The sequence below is a fragment of the Grammomys surdaster genome, unplaced genomic scaffold (assembly GCF_004785775.1).
Source record: "Grammomys surdaster isolate TR1022 unplaced genomic scaffold, NIH_TR_1.0 1166, whole genome shotgun sequence".
NCBI classification, from domain to species: domain Eukaryota; kingdom Metazoa; phylum Chordata; class Mammalia; order Rodentia; family Muridae; genus Grammomys; species Grammomys surdaster.
The window spans coordinates 156,932-173,485 of NW_021605585.1; the positions used below are offsets into that span (position 1 = coordinate 156,932).

Here is a 16,554-nt window from a genome sequence, read left to right on the forward strand (position 1 = left end):
AAGGAAGAGGAGGAAGAAGATGAGGAAGAGGAGGAGGAGGAGGAGGAGGAGGAGGAGGAGGAGGAGGAGGAGGAGGAGGAGGAGGAAGCAGCTGGAATACCACAAGTTCTTTGGAACTTTTCTCTCTGTGAAGTCACAACTCGTAAAGATGAGCAAAGACAAGCAAAGCATTGCAAGGCAAATCAAAGCAAGAGTGTTGTTCACTGTCTGTCAGGTTCTACTTATACTCTTTCCAAAGATCAAACATGCTCTCAAGTGTCTGCCTCAGCAAAACTTTGTCTCATAAGACAGCTACCAAACAAATATCACATGACACAACTGAATCTCCAAAGAAACCAAAAATTACAACTTCAAATTTCAATGGATTGTTCCCTCTACTGCCTTTGGATCCCGATATAGAACTCTCAGCTACTAGGTCTGGCTGCATGCCACCCTACACTCTGACATGAGGATAACTTATTAAACCTCTGAACTGTAGACCAGCCCCACTTAGGTGCTTTTTTTAAAAAACAAGATTTGGCATGGTAATAATATATCTTTAAAGCAAAAGAATACGGACTAAGACAACATATATATGTTTTCCGTCTTTAGAAAGACTTTTTTCAAATGGCAAATATAAAAATTACGATATAATAATATGTGACCATACATAGTTCATGTTAAAAAGAGAAGGAATATATTAAAAATTACATTCACTGTAACATTGCTTATCACAGCAAAATCCTTCAGTTATGGAGACATTTGAGTAGACAGAATAGGTAAACAAATAATAAATGTGAAGTGAGAGATCCGTCCACCACAAAGAAGATAATAGAAAAGACCTCAATAAATGTTTAATTAATAGTTTAATCATTAAGGATAATATAGAGTAATAATATGGTATTTGCAATTTCAAAGAGTCAATAGAGCTGTAATTTTATTTAATTTCTTGAGAGGATATAAGAAAATAAATGTAAGTAAACCTCATAAGAGAGAGGTGTTGGGGAGGAACTTGGCATAGCTAAGAAGGATAATACTGCTAAAATGCCCCAATCCTCATTAAGAAACCTTATGTTTATACTGTTTCTCCTGTTAAAAAAGTTAATATGGTGGGATGAATTTACTTTGCTCTTTATCATTTTCTACTTTAGGGAAATAAATACAACTTCAGAAAAATCTAATAAGGAGTAAATCACCAGCTTTAAAAAATAAGCATATGAACAATGCTGATTTTGTATAATACTTTTTAGATAATTACTGCTTCTCAGGGTCCATCTTATATAAGAACAACAATTTATGAGCTAAAGGGATTCAAAACCTACTTCAGGGGTGGTTTTATGCCTAATTCCAAGGTTATTCCCTTACTGGGAGAATGTTAAGCTAAACAAACAAACAAACAAAAATAAAAGAATTGATTTCTAAGAAGATTAAAATATAAAGCAGTGGATATGGTGAAGTGATGCATTAGGAAATCAGAGTTTCATCTTTGAAGGTAAAGCCTGGCTTAAGAAGAATTTGCTACATGGATAATACAGATACATATTCTAGATTGTACTCAGGCAGTGATATTGAACTGTTTTACATAAATACTCTAACCTCAGTTTTCCTATATTGGAAGGAATGGGAATACTGTTTTGTCATGGTCTTCATTGCAAATAAATTGTGCATGGCAAAGTCCACTTCCCTCACTTGTTCTCTAAGAATAAGTAACTGCTTGCAGTTTTATACATTTTAAGTTACCCCTGTTGATTCTGTTTCTTTGTGTGCATTGTTGTTTCAGCATAGAACTCTTCCCTATATCCTCTTTGCTCTGAAAATGTCCATAATCTTCCTTTGTTTAATAAAAGCCCCCTTTCTTCCAAAGCCTCCTTCTATACAAACATGTGTGGAGATAGTCTTGTGGCAGCTTGTATATATCTACATGAGCACAATTACTTTATGACAATCAGCTTTTGCCTCTGTCCTATCTATGCTTTAGGCTGCTTGAAAACACAGAGATGGCCACTTCAATACAATTTCACAAGTGTATGTATGAATAAAGGAATGATCCACTAAACAAATAAGTCATTATACATATAGTAGGTGATCTCAGTAAGTATATTATTGTCATTCATTTACTCATTTATTCAAAATATGTATTGAAAGCCTATTAGGTATCATGTCAGACACAGGATGAAACAGAGTAACAAGGAAAGTGATTTGTCATCTTGAAACTCACACAATGTTACAGAGTTGAAATAGAACACAAATAAGCTACTCATAAGTTCAAAGAGCCTTTGGCTGTTATAGGCATGTGTTTAACCAAGTCCAGGGAAGGTCTAACTTACTAAAATTATGTGCTGTTAAAGATGAGACAGATGTTAAGTGGAAGATAAACAGCAGAGGTGTTCTAGAGCAAGAAGCAAGGGAAGCTGATGAAATGCCTTCCATTTGGAATGCAAAATGGAACTGGCAAAAGGAGAAGCAGATGAGGTTTCTGAATCAACTTCTGACCAGCTAAGGGACCAGGCTCTAATTTTGCTATCTTATGCCAAGAAAAAATGGAACGACAGCTGTATGTACCATTTGGCATGGGTTGGAGGAAGGGAGAAAAAAAGATTCTATTGCATTCAATCACAAAAGAGAAAAATGATTGAGGCTTGGCTGCAAATAATGTGAGGGTAGGAAATGATTTAGTAGGTTTTGTAAAGAGTTAGAATATGTAGCTGTCTCAGTTACGTTTTTACTGCTGTTAACAGACACAATGACCAAGGCACCTCTTATAAAGGACAATGTTTAATTGGGGCTGACTTAAACAGTATTCAGAGGTTCAGTCTATTATCCTCAAGGCAAGAACATGGCAGCATCCAGGCAGGCATGGTTCAGGAGAATTCTACATCTTCATCCAAAGGAAGCCAGGAGCAGAATGGCTTCCAGGCAGCTAGGATGGGGGTGGTCTTAAAGCCCATGCCCACAGTGACACATTCTCTAACAAGGACATATGTCCTAATAGTGCCACTCCCTGGGCCAAGTATATTCAAATCAGCATAATAGTATAATGTTTTGTTAAGTGAAATGGAAAGTGATAGGAGAATTCAGGAATACATCTTGGTTTTCCCAATTGATCAAAATGTATCTGCAATCTATCCTACAGAATGATGTAGCTCATTTGCAATGTTCAGATTCATATACATTTAGACAAATATTATTGTATATAATATTGATTTTTAAATCTTGTATATTACTTTATCATATTGTAAAAATACTAAGATAGTACCTTTATAAAATCAGGGCATTAAATAAGACAACCTCAAACCTCTGTTCATTACTGTATTGATACTATTCTATACTTCTACATAATTTAAAATAGATTCTTTTTCAATGTTTTTTCTTTTATGTTTTTCAAGTGTCGCAGAAAAAGTTGTGGCTTTGGCTACTACTGTTTATGCTATTAATATGTATATTACGCATTTGTGATAATTTGTTTGTTTGTTTATTGGTGAGGAGAATGTTAACCACCATATGATGCTTGTTCCTACTTCAAAGATAACTTCTTTCCTAAGTAAAGGTCATGTGAAAGTGCTATGAATATTTAACATGTAGATACCATGATGATAGGCTACCTCATAACAGATGATAACCATATCACATGCTCTTCATTCTTTACATTTTTATTAGAAAAGTTATTTTTTCCATTTTGTAAGCTGAAAGGTTAAGGTAATTTTAGAATTTACACTGTCAGGTATGGAACCTGTCCTTGTCACTGTTCTATTGCTGTGAAGACATGCCATGTCCTAGGAAACTCTTTAAAAATGAAAAATTTAATTGGGGCTTACTTGCAGTTTTTAAGGGTCAGTACATTTACATCTTGATGGGGGCATATTGGATCAGAGCAGCACTCATGGCACTGAACAGTAGCTGAGAATTACATAGTGATCTATAAACAGAGAGAGCAGCACTGAGTCTACTGTGTGCTTTGAAACCTCGAAGGCCACCCTCAATGGCACATCTCCTCCAACAAGGACACACCTTCTATTCCTTCTAATGTAGTGCCTCTCTCTGGTGATTACGCATTCAAATGTAGAAGCTTATGGGTTTCATAACCATTCAAACCACCACAGGACCACTCATTTTCTTCTTTAAATAAATTTATTAAAACGTACTCATGCTGAAATCAAGCAGAATAATTTTGTGTTAAAAAGAATACATGGTTGAGATTTATACTATACTTAAACAGAAACAGGATTGGCAAGATGACAACCTTAGCTTGACACCAGAACCCACATAAAATTGGGAGGAGAAAACTGATGTTATGAAGTTGTCTTCTGACCTCCATATGTGTGCCATGACATGCTTCCTTCTCTAATAGTAATAACAACCATTATAATTTAAAAATCATACAGCTGTGTTTTCAAACAAAATAAAATGTCAACTCTATGATGTATGAAGAATTTCTCCATTGCAAATTACCGAAGGTGTTAACACTGGAAACTGAAGAAATTGCCTTCATAGTCTTAACACTCTATAAAACATTAATATAAATAAGTAACACAGGTATGTATATACATTTTCGTGTGTGTATTTGTAGTCAAGCACCTTTTTAAATAATATGTTTAGCTGCACTATATGTCATCATTACATTGTAATTCTGATTATTTGAAAAATGTAACATTCATAAACATATAAACAAGGAAATTGTGCAGTTGTACAGCATAGTGTAATTTTATGGAAATTATCTTCTCTCAACTACTTAACATTTTCAAATTTGAGTCAGCTGTTAACCATATTACAGAGTAATTATGTAGAATATATATAAATAATAAGTCAGGAGTTTTACTCTATTATTGTTTCTATATCTCAAAGCTAATTATACAGTATGCTAGGTTTATTAAAAGTAATATTTAATGATATTCACACTTAAACACTTTTGTATACATGTTGCAGTTTGATTAAATAAAATGTAAAGATTATTAAGATAAGCTATCAAAAAGCAGAGGAGAATTGCCTCAGAAAGCCAAGAATTAGTTAAGTAGAACACAAATAATTAATAGTTATAAAGAAGTATAAAGAGATTGTGTTAAAAAATAATTTCATTTAGTAGCACTATTCATAGAGTTTAAAAACCTGCAATCTGCATTTTATATCTCTGATCATGGCCTTATTCCAGAAGTAGGTGGTAAATACCAAAAATTCAGTAAAAAATAAAACCCAGAAACACAATAGAAAACCTGGAAATACATTAAATAGTAAATTCATTTATATGATATGCAAGTGACAAATAAATTTACAAAGTATACATACAGTAGTCTACTACCCACTAGGAAGACTAAAATTAAATATAATGTTAATTTTGTTTTTCAGTGGCACTATATATTCACTAGAATGGCTATAGGAAGAGAAAACAGTGGTGTTCATACAAATGTGTAGCTACTAGAATCCGCACACATTGTGAAACTGAGGTTAGTACCAGAACTTTAGAAAACTTCTTCACTTATTATAGATGAGCACACACATACCTGTGATAGAGCAACCTTACTCCCTAATATGTTTCCAAGAAAAATGAATGTGGACATCTGCCAAAAACACACTTGGGAATACTCATGGTGCATAACTTTTGTAAGAGAGAAATATTGGAAGCGTATTAAATATCTCTCACTAATAAAACGGGGTTTGTGCGCATGTTCATGTAACAATGTACAAGGACAAAACAGTCTAAACTACATTAGCTACATAGCTATATGCAACCATGTGGATTTATTTTAAAGCTCACAGTATGATACTGAGGGAAAGAAGCCAGAAAGGAATGATAGACAATTATTTAAAAACTAATCTGCGGTGTTTGAAACGGGTTAATTGTCACCCTGGGAATGAAAAGAGTAATGGCTGGAGGACATAATCAGAACCTCATGTTGGGTAATTGTCTCTTCTTGGGCCCTTGATGGTTTATCTTGATTGTAAACTGGACCAGACTGAGAAGCATCAAGGACATCATGAAGCCCGTCTCTTGGTGTGCCTGTGAGGATGTTTTTCTGAGAGGATTCATTGGGAGGGAAACCCTGCTCTGAATCTGGACAGGCTTATTCTACAGGTGAGAAAGGAAAAAGCTAGATAGTGCAATTGCCCCCTAAGTCTGTCTACCCTGCCCTGAGCTACCTAGCTACAGGAAGCTTCCCACACCAGAAGTGAGTGACTGAAACTGAAAGTCACAAGGAACACCTCCTGTACACAGATGTGTTCAGACATTCTGTCACTGTGACAAGAGAGTGACTAATGAAGCATCATCCTGACTACACAGGAAAACTCACACTGTGATTATCTGGCTACTAAGAATTCTTTTACATGGTGCTTCAATATTAACATTATTGAAAAATCAATAACAGAAATATAAATAGAGAATATGAGGCAGCTCACGAAGCCCCTACTAACCAAAGAATAATAATTTAAGAAATAAAATAATTCAAATAGACTCAATAAAAAAAACTCCTTGTCCCCAGTGGCATTTTAAAATGGATAGTACTGGAACCCTGTACACATCGCTCTTTTTAGCTGATGAACGAACAAACCTTCCTGTGTCCCCCATGTCATCCTCACCTGAGCATAAGCAGACTTCACTTTTCCTGTCAAAGTGTCCCAATTTGGATGATGAGTTATTGGAAGGTCACCGGGGGCGTGTCTCTGAGAATGTGTCTCTGGGGGTGTGTCCTTGACATTTACATCTTCTCCTGGATCCTTCCTTCTACCATTTACTTCCTGATCAGGATGAAGACTCTCTGCTCTGATATGCTTTCCCTGTGAGGATAAACAGGAAGTGACACCAAAATAAACAATGCTCCTCTCTTTGTGCTTTTCTCAATTATTTGGTTATCATGAAAATAATTCCAACACAGTATTTAAATAAAATGTATTCTCAATATTTTTTGTTGTTTACATCTTCCTGTAATGCACATCTAAATGTATAATGGCAGAAGGTGAGTTTCAATGTGTGTGGCAGGAGAGGTGAAAACATTGCAGAGCGTTATCCCACTCTTTCTATTGTGATGAACAGCCACAACTAAATGCTAGAATTCAGTATCCTCTTGACTGTTTTCATGCCTGAGTCGCTATCATCATGTATGTACAGATAGGCTTATGTTATCCTTTTCTTTCTCGACATTTTGAGCAACCACCTGTCACATTAATTCTTAACTATTTAATATTTGTTTTGATTCTATATGAAAAAATATTATATGCTTAGTTTTCTGATATTTTATTAAATATAGTATATTAAGAATAAATATTTCAAATAACTTTCAAAATCCAAAATTCAGTATTACTTCTATGCCATTCAAAACATTTTAATTAATTAAAAAATTCAAAATATGTATGCATGTGAATTATGACCAATCTCTGAAATTGTTTCATACAAATGAAATCCTTAAAATTAAAAACCATACATGATCTAGAGAACTATTTAATTTCCACCTCTTTTCTCAGAAGAACTGTAAGATACTTGTGATACTATCTAAAGCACAATAGATACTGTGAAAAAATTAAAGTAAAAGAAAAAAATCACAAGGTTAAAGGACTGAGAGGCTGACTGCTCAGTGGCTAAGAGCACCTGCTACTCAAACATGAGGACCTGAGTTTGAGTCCCCAACACCCAAGTAAGAGGTTGAGAGTGGTGGCACAAGCCTGCATTCCCAGTGTTGCAGTGTGAGGTGGAGAGGAGAGGATTGATGTGACTTGCTGGTTACCAGGTTCAAGTTCAACGTGAGACCCTGTTCCAGTGCAATAAGACTGACAAAGAACACCCAATACCTTAACTTCATTTTCTGTTGCTGTGATAAAGCGTCCGGAAAAAAGAGTTCGTTAGAGGGTTTGTTTGCCTTCAAAGTCCAGTTTGCAGTTCATTACTGTAGGAAACTAAGGCTAAAGGATCAAGGAATAGCTAGTCACATGACATCCACACTCAAGACCAGAAGCCAGTCAATTAATGAATGCATATGTGAGCTCAGTTTGCAGTCTCCTTTCTTTTACAGTTCAGGAACCCCAGCTGAGGGAATGGTGACACCCACAGTGGGTGGTCTTCACATCTCAATCAATATAGTCAGTCAATATAACAACAGACCTGCTCACAGGCCAACCTGATCTACATCATCCCTCTTTGAGGCTTTCTTCTCAGATGATTTAAAATTGTGTCCAGCTGAGAATTAATACTATTCCAACTGACATCTTCCTCTTGCCTCTGATTATTCAGATGCGTAGCACCTAGAATTCTCATACATCTATGGAACTGAAGTTGATACAAACATTTTAGAAAAGTACTATTTATTATATGTACACACAGGCATACCCACCCACTTCCTACTAACATTCAAAATTAAAAGAATGTTTGAGAGAAAAAAAAAGCACAAAATATTTTGAAATGCATAGAATATTCATGAGGGTACTATCCATAATCCACAAGGTTTTAACTGTCAAGCACCCCATTAATGATATCCACGCAATGCCTTAGGAGGATTCAGCTGTTCTTAGTAATAAGAATAGATTAGAATCTCTCCAGAAGAGAGGAGTAAGGGGACCCCCAGTTACATCTGCATGAGTTCACCACACACAGTAGATTCCATCACTTCATGTTCACATTCTCCTTAATGAGTTAGAAGCAAAACTTTGGGGAACAGGTCCAGAAATTCACTACTTCCTCCCCCCTCCCCCAGGGAACTAAATTTTAGTTTATTTTATATCTTTTAGGGTAGTTCAAGTATATTAATGTCATCCATTTGAATTAGAAAAAATCAAGTAATTTGAGATTAAATTTCCTAGCTTTTCAAAAAACTCAACAAGTTAAAATATTCAAGATGATTATGTTGTAAATACGCATGTGTCTCATTTAGAATCTACACTAGTTCCTTTATGTGTTTATGTTCCTTGTTTTCCTAAAAACAGACTGCGTATTTTTTATGAGAAATTTCTTCAGTATATTTGAGGATCAACTCTAGTATATTAGAAACAATAATTATTTTCTATGTTTTGTAACATACTAGATATTAAGCAGCCAGATTCGAGCATCTGGAGATATATTGGCATCTTAACAGGTAAATACTAATGTTGTACATTTTGGACTTCTAATCTACCTGTGAGTGACTCCCTGGTCAACTTATTATACAATAGAACAGGAATCTGTCAGTGTATAGGCAGATTTGAGGTGTTATGAAAATTATACCCTGATCTCTTGCATTAGTGAGGAGAAATCACCCCTGACTCCAGTGTTAAATTAGCATTCACTATTGACATTTAGAGTATGAAGGGGAAAGTTCCTATTTGCAGCTTCCACTGGAAGCAAGTACATGATGCTGGTATTTTCTTTTTTCATTTTAATATTTGAGTATGTTAGATTCTGATATAGTTTAAATTTAAAAAAAATACCCTTCTTTCAAGTTATTGATGAATTCCCTGAGAGAATAAAAATTGTACTTTGAGTTAGGGAGAGCCAACAGGTCCTCTATCCCTTCAAAATTAGGACCTTGGACTTGCTTTAAATTTATTTGTGTTTCAGAAGCATCACTTCACTTTAATATTACTATGCCATTATCTCCAAAAGCAATAAAGACACCTGAAACATATTTCTACATTTTATCAGTGTCAACTTAAAATGCAGGGAGACTCTTGGGGGCACAATAGAGTGAGGCATGGGAGACAAGACAGCATTTTGATTGAACTTGCAATTAATTAATTTTAATCAGAAATGTAAATAAATGCTCCAAAGTCGATCGTTTATTTTATTAACTTGAACACATTGATTTGAGTAATTAAGCAACACAGAAACACAGATTAATATTTGGCAGATTTTACACTCTGGTGTCTACAGCATACATTTTGGCTGTCTCTGTCCGAGGGGCCTTGTAGGACTTGGCCATGGACACACCTGCAGTTGAATAAGGCTTCCTCATGGCATAAGGGTAGTTCCTCTCAGGCCCAGCATCTGTTCAAAAGAGATAAATGCAGAAAAATGAAAATACATATAACCCAGTTAACTTTCAAAAATGAAAAATAGTCATTTTATATGTTCTTCTCAAAACAGTCAAGGACATACACCAATTCACACAGGCATCTTTGTACATGTTCACACACACATACAAATACACATGTATGCATGCATATATATGAATATATGTACATATATACATAAACATACATTCATACACACAAATACATGCTCTCATAAACATACACATACATACTCTCTTTTTACACAGACACACACAGAGACACATACATACTCTCACATGCATGCATATAAGTATATACACATATATGCATGAAAATACATGCAGATGCATATGCACATTCAAACACACAAAAGACATGCACACATGCACACACAATCACGCACATGCACATGCACACTCTTTTTCACACACATGCACACACACACACACACAAAGCACATACAAATCACACACAGAAGTCTCTGTTGGAATCATGTAGCATTCCTGAATATCAGAGGAAGTTCTGAGTATTTCAATCTAAAAACTATCTTCATATTGAAATTGTTGTGAATAATTTCCTTTGTTTTATTATTAAGAGATCTTGGTAATTCATTTGGATTTTTAGAAAACTAATAGCATACATTACATTCTTTACCAACAAATATTGCCGACGCTTAGTCAAGTTGGCCATTTAATCTTAAACATAAATTGAGTTGATTTAGTGAACTTAGATTCACATCAATGATCATTGTACATAAATTACTAGTGTATGTTTGAATACTAGACAAAGATGCAGCACTGACTTTCCTTTTCCACTAATATCTACGACTGCAGAATCAACCATGAGGACTACTATTCAGTTGTCTTTGAACAACTGAAAATGCAAAGGGTGTCATTTCTACTAGATCTGATGAGACGTATTTTCTTTGGATTGGGAAGGATGACAGTAAAAGAGGGACCCATCCTCTGCTTTGTCCTTACCTCTGAAGAGGTACAAACAGCAGGTGAGGAGAGCTCCTGCCAAAAAGCAACCCAGAGACCCAGCCATTCCAAGCCAGCATGACCAACCAAATTTGTATTGGATCCCGAGAAATATATTGTGAAAAATCAGAGAAGAGCGTTCGACGTAAACATCCACGGCATACCACACAGAACCAATGATTCCTGGGGTACCTGAAAGAAACAAGGGGAGTCAAGAATGATGCAGAGCATTCTCCAAGTTTAGTTCCAAGGATCTCTGTATTGTTAAAGATGCATGGTGTCAGATAAAGCAGTCGTATTGCTAAGGTGATTCATGGATAATAGAAGTTTGGGCAGTTTCTGTCATTGCCTTTCAGCTTTTCTCTCTAAAAAAAAAAAAAAAAAAAAAAAGCACTGCCATGAAATAACACAGTGCTCATCTGTTTGTGAAACTCTAAAAGGATCGCTATGGTGTATCTCTTTACAGCTTTCTCATTTTTCCAAAGATATTTTCGTACAGCCATATATCACTTAACAGAGAAATGTGTGTGGTTGACATGCTGTACACCTGAGCTACATGGCATGCACATGTGCACACACACATATACAAAAATGTCATGGCTCATTTCTCCCAAGGCCATAGAGAACAAGAAAATATGAAATTAAGGTCAATATCAAGAGAAAAACAACGCAGTGAAGAAATGCACCCATGGGCAACAGGAGTCAGCTCTAATAGGGTACAACGCTTTACATAAAACACCTTTTTAAAGTGAATGGAGTACACTCTGAAACAATGATAAAATACATTAAATATACTCTCTTATAACATACCATCCATTACTACCACCAAGTGGCATGTGCTGAAGTTGTATGTGTTCATCTGGGACAACATTGTCACAAATATGTGAGTAATGCCATGTGCTATAACGATACGACAGTTGATATATCACCAGGCAAAAGAAATCATCAGCTCCATTATGATGTCAACAGACTCCAATCATATATATAGCTTACCCCTCAGCAGAATGTCATACATGACTCATGACAGGATTTCAATATTTAAAACAAGCATTGGAAACATGGAAACATAAATAACAGAACATTTTTTTCATACTATATACATTTTCTTCTATTTTAAGTTGGTGGGATTGTTTTGTTTATATTTTATGTTTTTGTTTTGTTTTGAGACAGGGTTTCTTTATATAGGAATAGCCGTCCTGGAACTTACTATGCAGATTAGGTTGGCGAGATTCACCTACCTCCTGAGTGCTGAGATTGAAGGCATGTACCACCACAGACTGGGCTTTCTACATTAACTTTTAATTGAAAGAACATGTTGTTTAAAAATATTCTGTGTTTTCAAGACCTGTGAAGGAAGCTATCCCAGATACCTTCATGTAAATGGTGCTGCCCCAGATAAACAGTTAACACTCACACGTACACTATGCTGTTCCAGATTCAAAATCAATACTGACATGTAACGGCGCTGTGGTGAATACTTTTATGTCAAGTTTACAGAAACTAGAGTCATCTGAAAGTAGGAAATGTAAACGTGAAAATGCCTCCATAAGATGTGGCTGTGAGACTTTTTTTTCTTTTTTTATTGGTTATTTTATTTATTTTCATTTCAAATATTATTCCTCTTCCAGGTTTTCCCTTGGTAAGCCCCCAATCCAATTCTCCCTTACCCATGCTTCTATGAGAGTGCTCCCCCACCCACCCATTCACTCCTGCCTCACCACCCTAGCATCCCCCTATGCTGGGGCATCGAGCCTCCACAGGACCAAGGGCCTCTTCTCCCATTGATTCCATATAGGGCAATCCTCTGCTACATATGCAGCTGGCTCTATGGTCCCCCCCATGTGTACTCTTTGGTTGGTGGTTTAGTCCCTGGGAGCTCTGGGGAGTCTGGTTGGTGGACACTGTTGTTCTTCCTATGGAGTTGCAAACTCCTTCAGCTCCTTCACTCCTTCCCCTAGCTCCTCCATTGGGGGCATTTTCTTAGTTGATGATTGATTGAAGAGAGGAGAAGCCAGCCCATTTTGGTGGTGCTGTCTCTGGACTGGTAATCCTGGGTTCTCTAAGAAAACAGGCTAAGCAAATCATTATTAACAAGCTACAACACCCCTCCATGGCCTCTGTATAAACTTCTGACTCAACTCCCTGCCCTGTTTGAGCTCCTGTCCTGAATTCCTTCAGCAATGGATTATGATATGAAAGCGTAAGCCAAATAAACACTTTCCTATCCAACTTGCTTATGGTCATGGTGTTTCATTATAACAATTGTAACTCTAACTGCAATACATGATGTTGCAGACATACAGTCAACATTCCCATGTAAATTGGGTCATCCTATTAATGCAGTCAGTATCTACATGTAAATTGTGTCCAATACAGTGCAATTCAGTGTGCTGGGGTGGGGGAGGGGAGATAAATCCCATGTAAAAACTGCGTCTTTTCTAACAATCATCGTCCCACGTTCCAGATCATGTCAGAATGGGCTGAGAAGTGCCATGTCTTCCTTTCACGTTTGACTGAAGCCCACAGCGTAACCTCTCTAATGATTGACTCACTTGAAATGACAGCACATTGGTTCCAGTATTTTAAGTACAAATTGTATAACAATGAGAAAAGTGATAACTGGGAGTCAGTGGAATATGTTGAAAGGATATTTTAAAAAACGCTTACCCTCTTGGGGTGGCGGGGTACATATAACCAGCTCCTGGAGAGTTGGTAATATCTATTTTAAATCTAATTGTTCATCAAAGGTATTTAATCATGTAACCGTTATAAAAAGGCATACGTTACCATCCATTTCTATAACATTGTCACATTTACGAACTAATTTGGAAAAACCTTTTTTTAAAAAAAACTACAAAACAGAATTCATGCTTTAAAAATCTGTGTATCGCAGGCTAACTGTCGATAATGGTTTCAGCCCTTAGTTATCTTCAGCCTCTTAGTTTGATCACCTTTTCTGTAACATTCACAAGAATTTTCTTCAGTAATTTGATTTTTTGTTTATTGATTTATAAAAAAAGTATTCATGATATTAAAGATTTTTTCTAAAAATGAAGTATGTTAAGTTTGTTGAATAAACTCTCTGGTATATATATGAGCTGTACACTGTCAGAAGGCAGGATATGGATAGACTGTCTTAAATGAGTAGAAATGATAAATTCATGTAGCACAACCCAAGGATGGTCAGGGACTCAGGGTTATTGAATAAAATAAACCAAGTCCAGTACCTGCAATGAGTAATGTGGTCCCTGCAACAAAGCAGAGGCGGACTTTGATTTGTGGCTCATCAGGTAGGAACTTCACGCAGTCAAGACCAAGGAGCAGGGTGATGAATCCAAAGCCAGCTAGAATGTCAGCTGTGATCATCAGTGCTCGTGTCACCACGAGCTTCACTGCAAGACCATGGAATCATAGAAGGGTGGGGGGAGGGGGAGGGAAGAGGAATGGAGGAAGGGGGAGGAGGGGGAGGTGGAAGAGACAAGTTAACTCCCACAGAAACGTCACAGAACACAAGATTAGACACAGCAACATAAAACTTCACATAGAGTTCAGAATTTATATCTATACAAGCTTCAGTATGGGTGCCTATAATATCTCATGAAATTCAAAACTTTCATAAAGCGACTGTAGTTGTGAAATCAAAACTCTGAGTGGCAGTTACACAGATTTGTACAAAAGAATTGGAGTTTGATTCAAAATACTAGAAAGAAAAATACATTCACAAATAGTGTATGAACTACTGTTATATTACCTAGATCATAGAAAAAATTAATATATTTCTTTCTTTATAAGCTAGTTATATATTATTTTCATAATAATCTCAGACCTTCTTGCCTTTATGGGTTTTTTTTTTTCAATGAAGAGATAAAATTCTGGCTTATGTTTGTGAGAAATATAGGCGATTTCCCCGGTTTAAAATAGTTAGATTTATATGATACATGTGCAGAAGAAAAAAATTAATGTATGAAAGTCTTCCTATCTTATCAACATGGGAATATACTGTGTATGTCCATGTATTATTATGATGTTACTACTAATTGTTCATATGAGAGAATATATAATCACCTAGGATACAGGCTCTAGACATACCTCCAAGAGATTGTTTGGCTTCTAGGCATGCCTGTGAGGCATTCAACAGTTAAATTAATTGAGATGGAAAATGCCATGCTAAAAATGTGTATCACTTTTCTTTGGCTTGGGTCATGGACTATATAAAAATGATGAAGTGAACTGGCCACAAGCATTCACCTTTCTCTGCTTCCCATTGGTGAGTGTATTGGGAGCAGCTGCTTCAAGTCCCTGTTACATTGACTTTCCTGCCAGCATGGGCTGAACCCTTTAACTGTGAGCCAAAAGAAAGCTTTTCTCCTCTACATTGCTTTTGTCAGAACATGTTCTCACTGTGACTATAACAGAAACCAAGACAATTATCAACACATGGGGATGTATTTATCCTAAGACTTGGAATTTCTATCTTAAAAATTGTCATTATTTCAAAAAAACCAAATATATACATATATTTTCTCCAAAACACTACAAGAAACATTGTGAAGATTAACATTTATATGCTAGATTTTTAAATTTTTCTTTAATTTAGTACTCGGTACATTAGTGGCCTTCTACTAAAGAGAAAACTTTGGCCCACCCAAAGCCATTAATTAGGGTGAGATATTCATGCATACCTATGTTGGCCCTGCTTTCCTCTTCCTATAGAGATTCTTGCATGTTCTGTTTCATATGGAAGTCTCTATGGAACACTAGAACTTGAGCCCTGTGGTTAATCTGGTTCCAGGAGGGCAGATCTGTTACAAGCAAAATTCTCAAGCAATCTATTGAAGAATTTGTTTTTTCAAGAGTTGAATTCTGGCTTCCAGGACAGAGTTAGCATCCTTACTTGGGGCTGCCCCAACTACTTTTAACAAAAGAAGCACCAGAGGACAAATATCTATCAGGTGCCATACACCCTGTATATACAGGAGAAATTGCAAAAGTTATGTACAATGATTCTATGAATTTAGTAGAAAATGAAATGAAATCTTTACACCTTGTAGACAGCCTCCTAACCAAGGAGGCCTAAAGATGTTATTATTCTAGAACACATCTTTATTATTGTTGTCTTTAAACATATACTTACATACAAATGAAAGTTCTTTACCATTTGAAAACAATAAGTAAGAACAACAGACAAATATGACATAGTGCAGGTAAAGCTTTAACAGGAGTATATTAAGGTAGTAACATTTGTTTCCCTAATGAATGGTTCTAACTCTTCTTCCATAACTGTGTGTATCAGTAGTTACATTTTAAAAGCTTTAACTTTTGCTTGACTTTCCAGACCCAGCAGATGGCACAGCATGCAAAGGTCTGTTCCCAAGCCAGAAGACCTGAGTTCAAACCACAGAACCCAGGGAGAAGGAAAGAACTGACTCTCTGCCCTCCACAACTGCACCTGGGCATGCCCATGCCCACACACATACATGCAGAAATATAAGTAAATAAATAAATAAATAATGTTTGTCTTCTGAGCTTGGTCCACATATTACATTTTAAAAATAGAATGAGAACCTGGAATATATTTCCTCCTTTTCATCAAATCAGGATCTCTCTCTCTCTCTCTCTCTCTCTCTCTCTCTCTCTCTCTCTCTCT

The 16,554-nt window shown here is 36.1% G+C and overlaps 1 protein-coding gene across 1 annotated transcript in view; it reads right to left on the reverse strand.

The window, feature by feature from the left end:
• Window positions 1-9,313: 9,313 nt before the first annotated feature.
• Window positions 9,314-16,554, reverse strand: part of Cldn16 (claudin 16) — a 20,734-nt gene continuing 13,493 nt past the window's right edge. The window contains exons 3-5 of the mRNA XM_028783907.1: window positions 14,135-14,299; window positions 10,908-11,099; window positions 9,314-9,919 (exon numbers count right to left, since the gene is read on the reverse strand). Of these exons, the coding sequence (XP_028639740.1) occupies window positions 9,786-9,919; window positions 10,908-11,099; window positions 14,135-14,299 (491 nt within the window). The 3' untranslated portion in view covers window positions 9,314-9,785. The remainder of the gene's footprint in view (window positions 9,920-10,907; window positions 11,100-14,134; window positions 14,300-16,554) is intronic.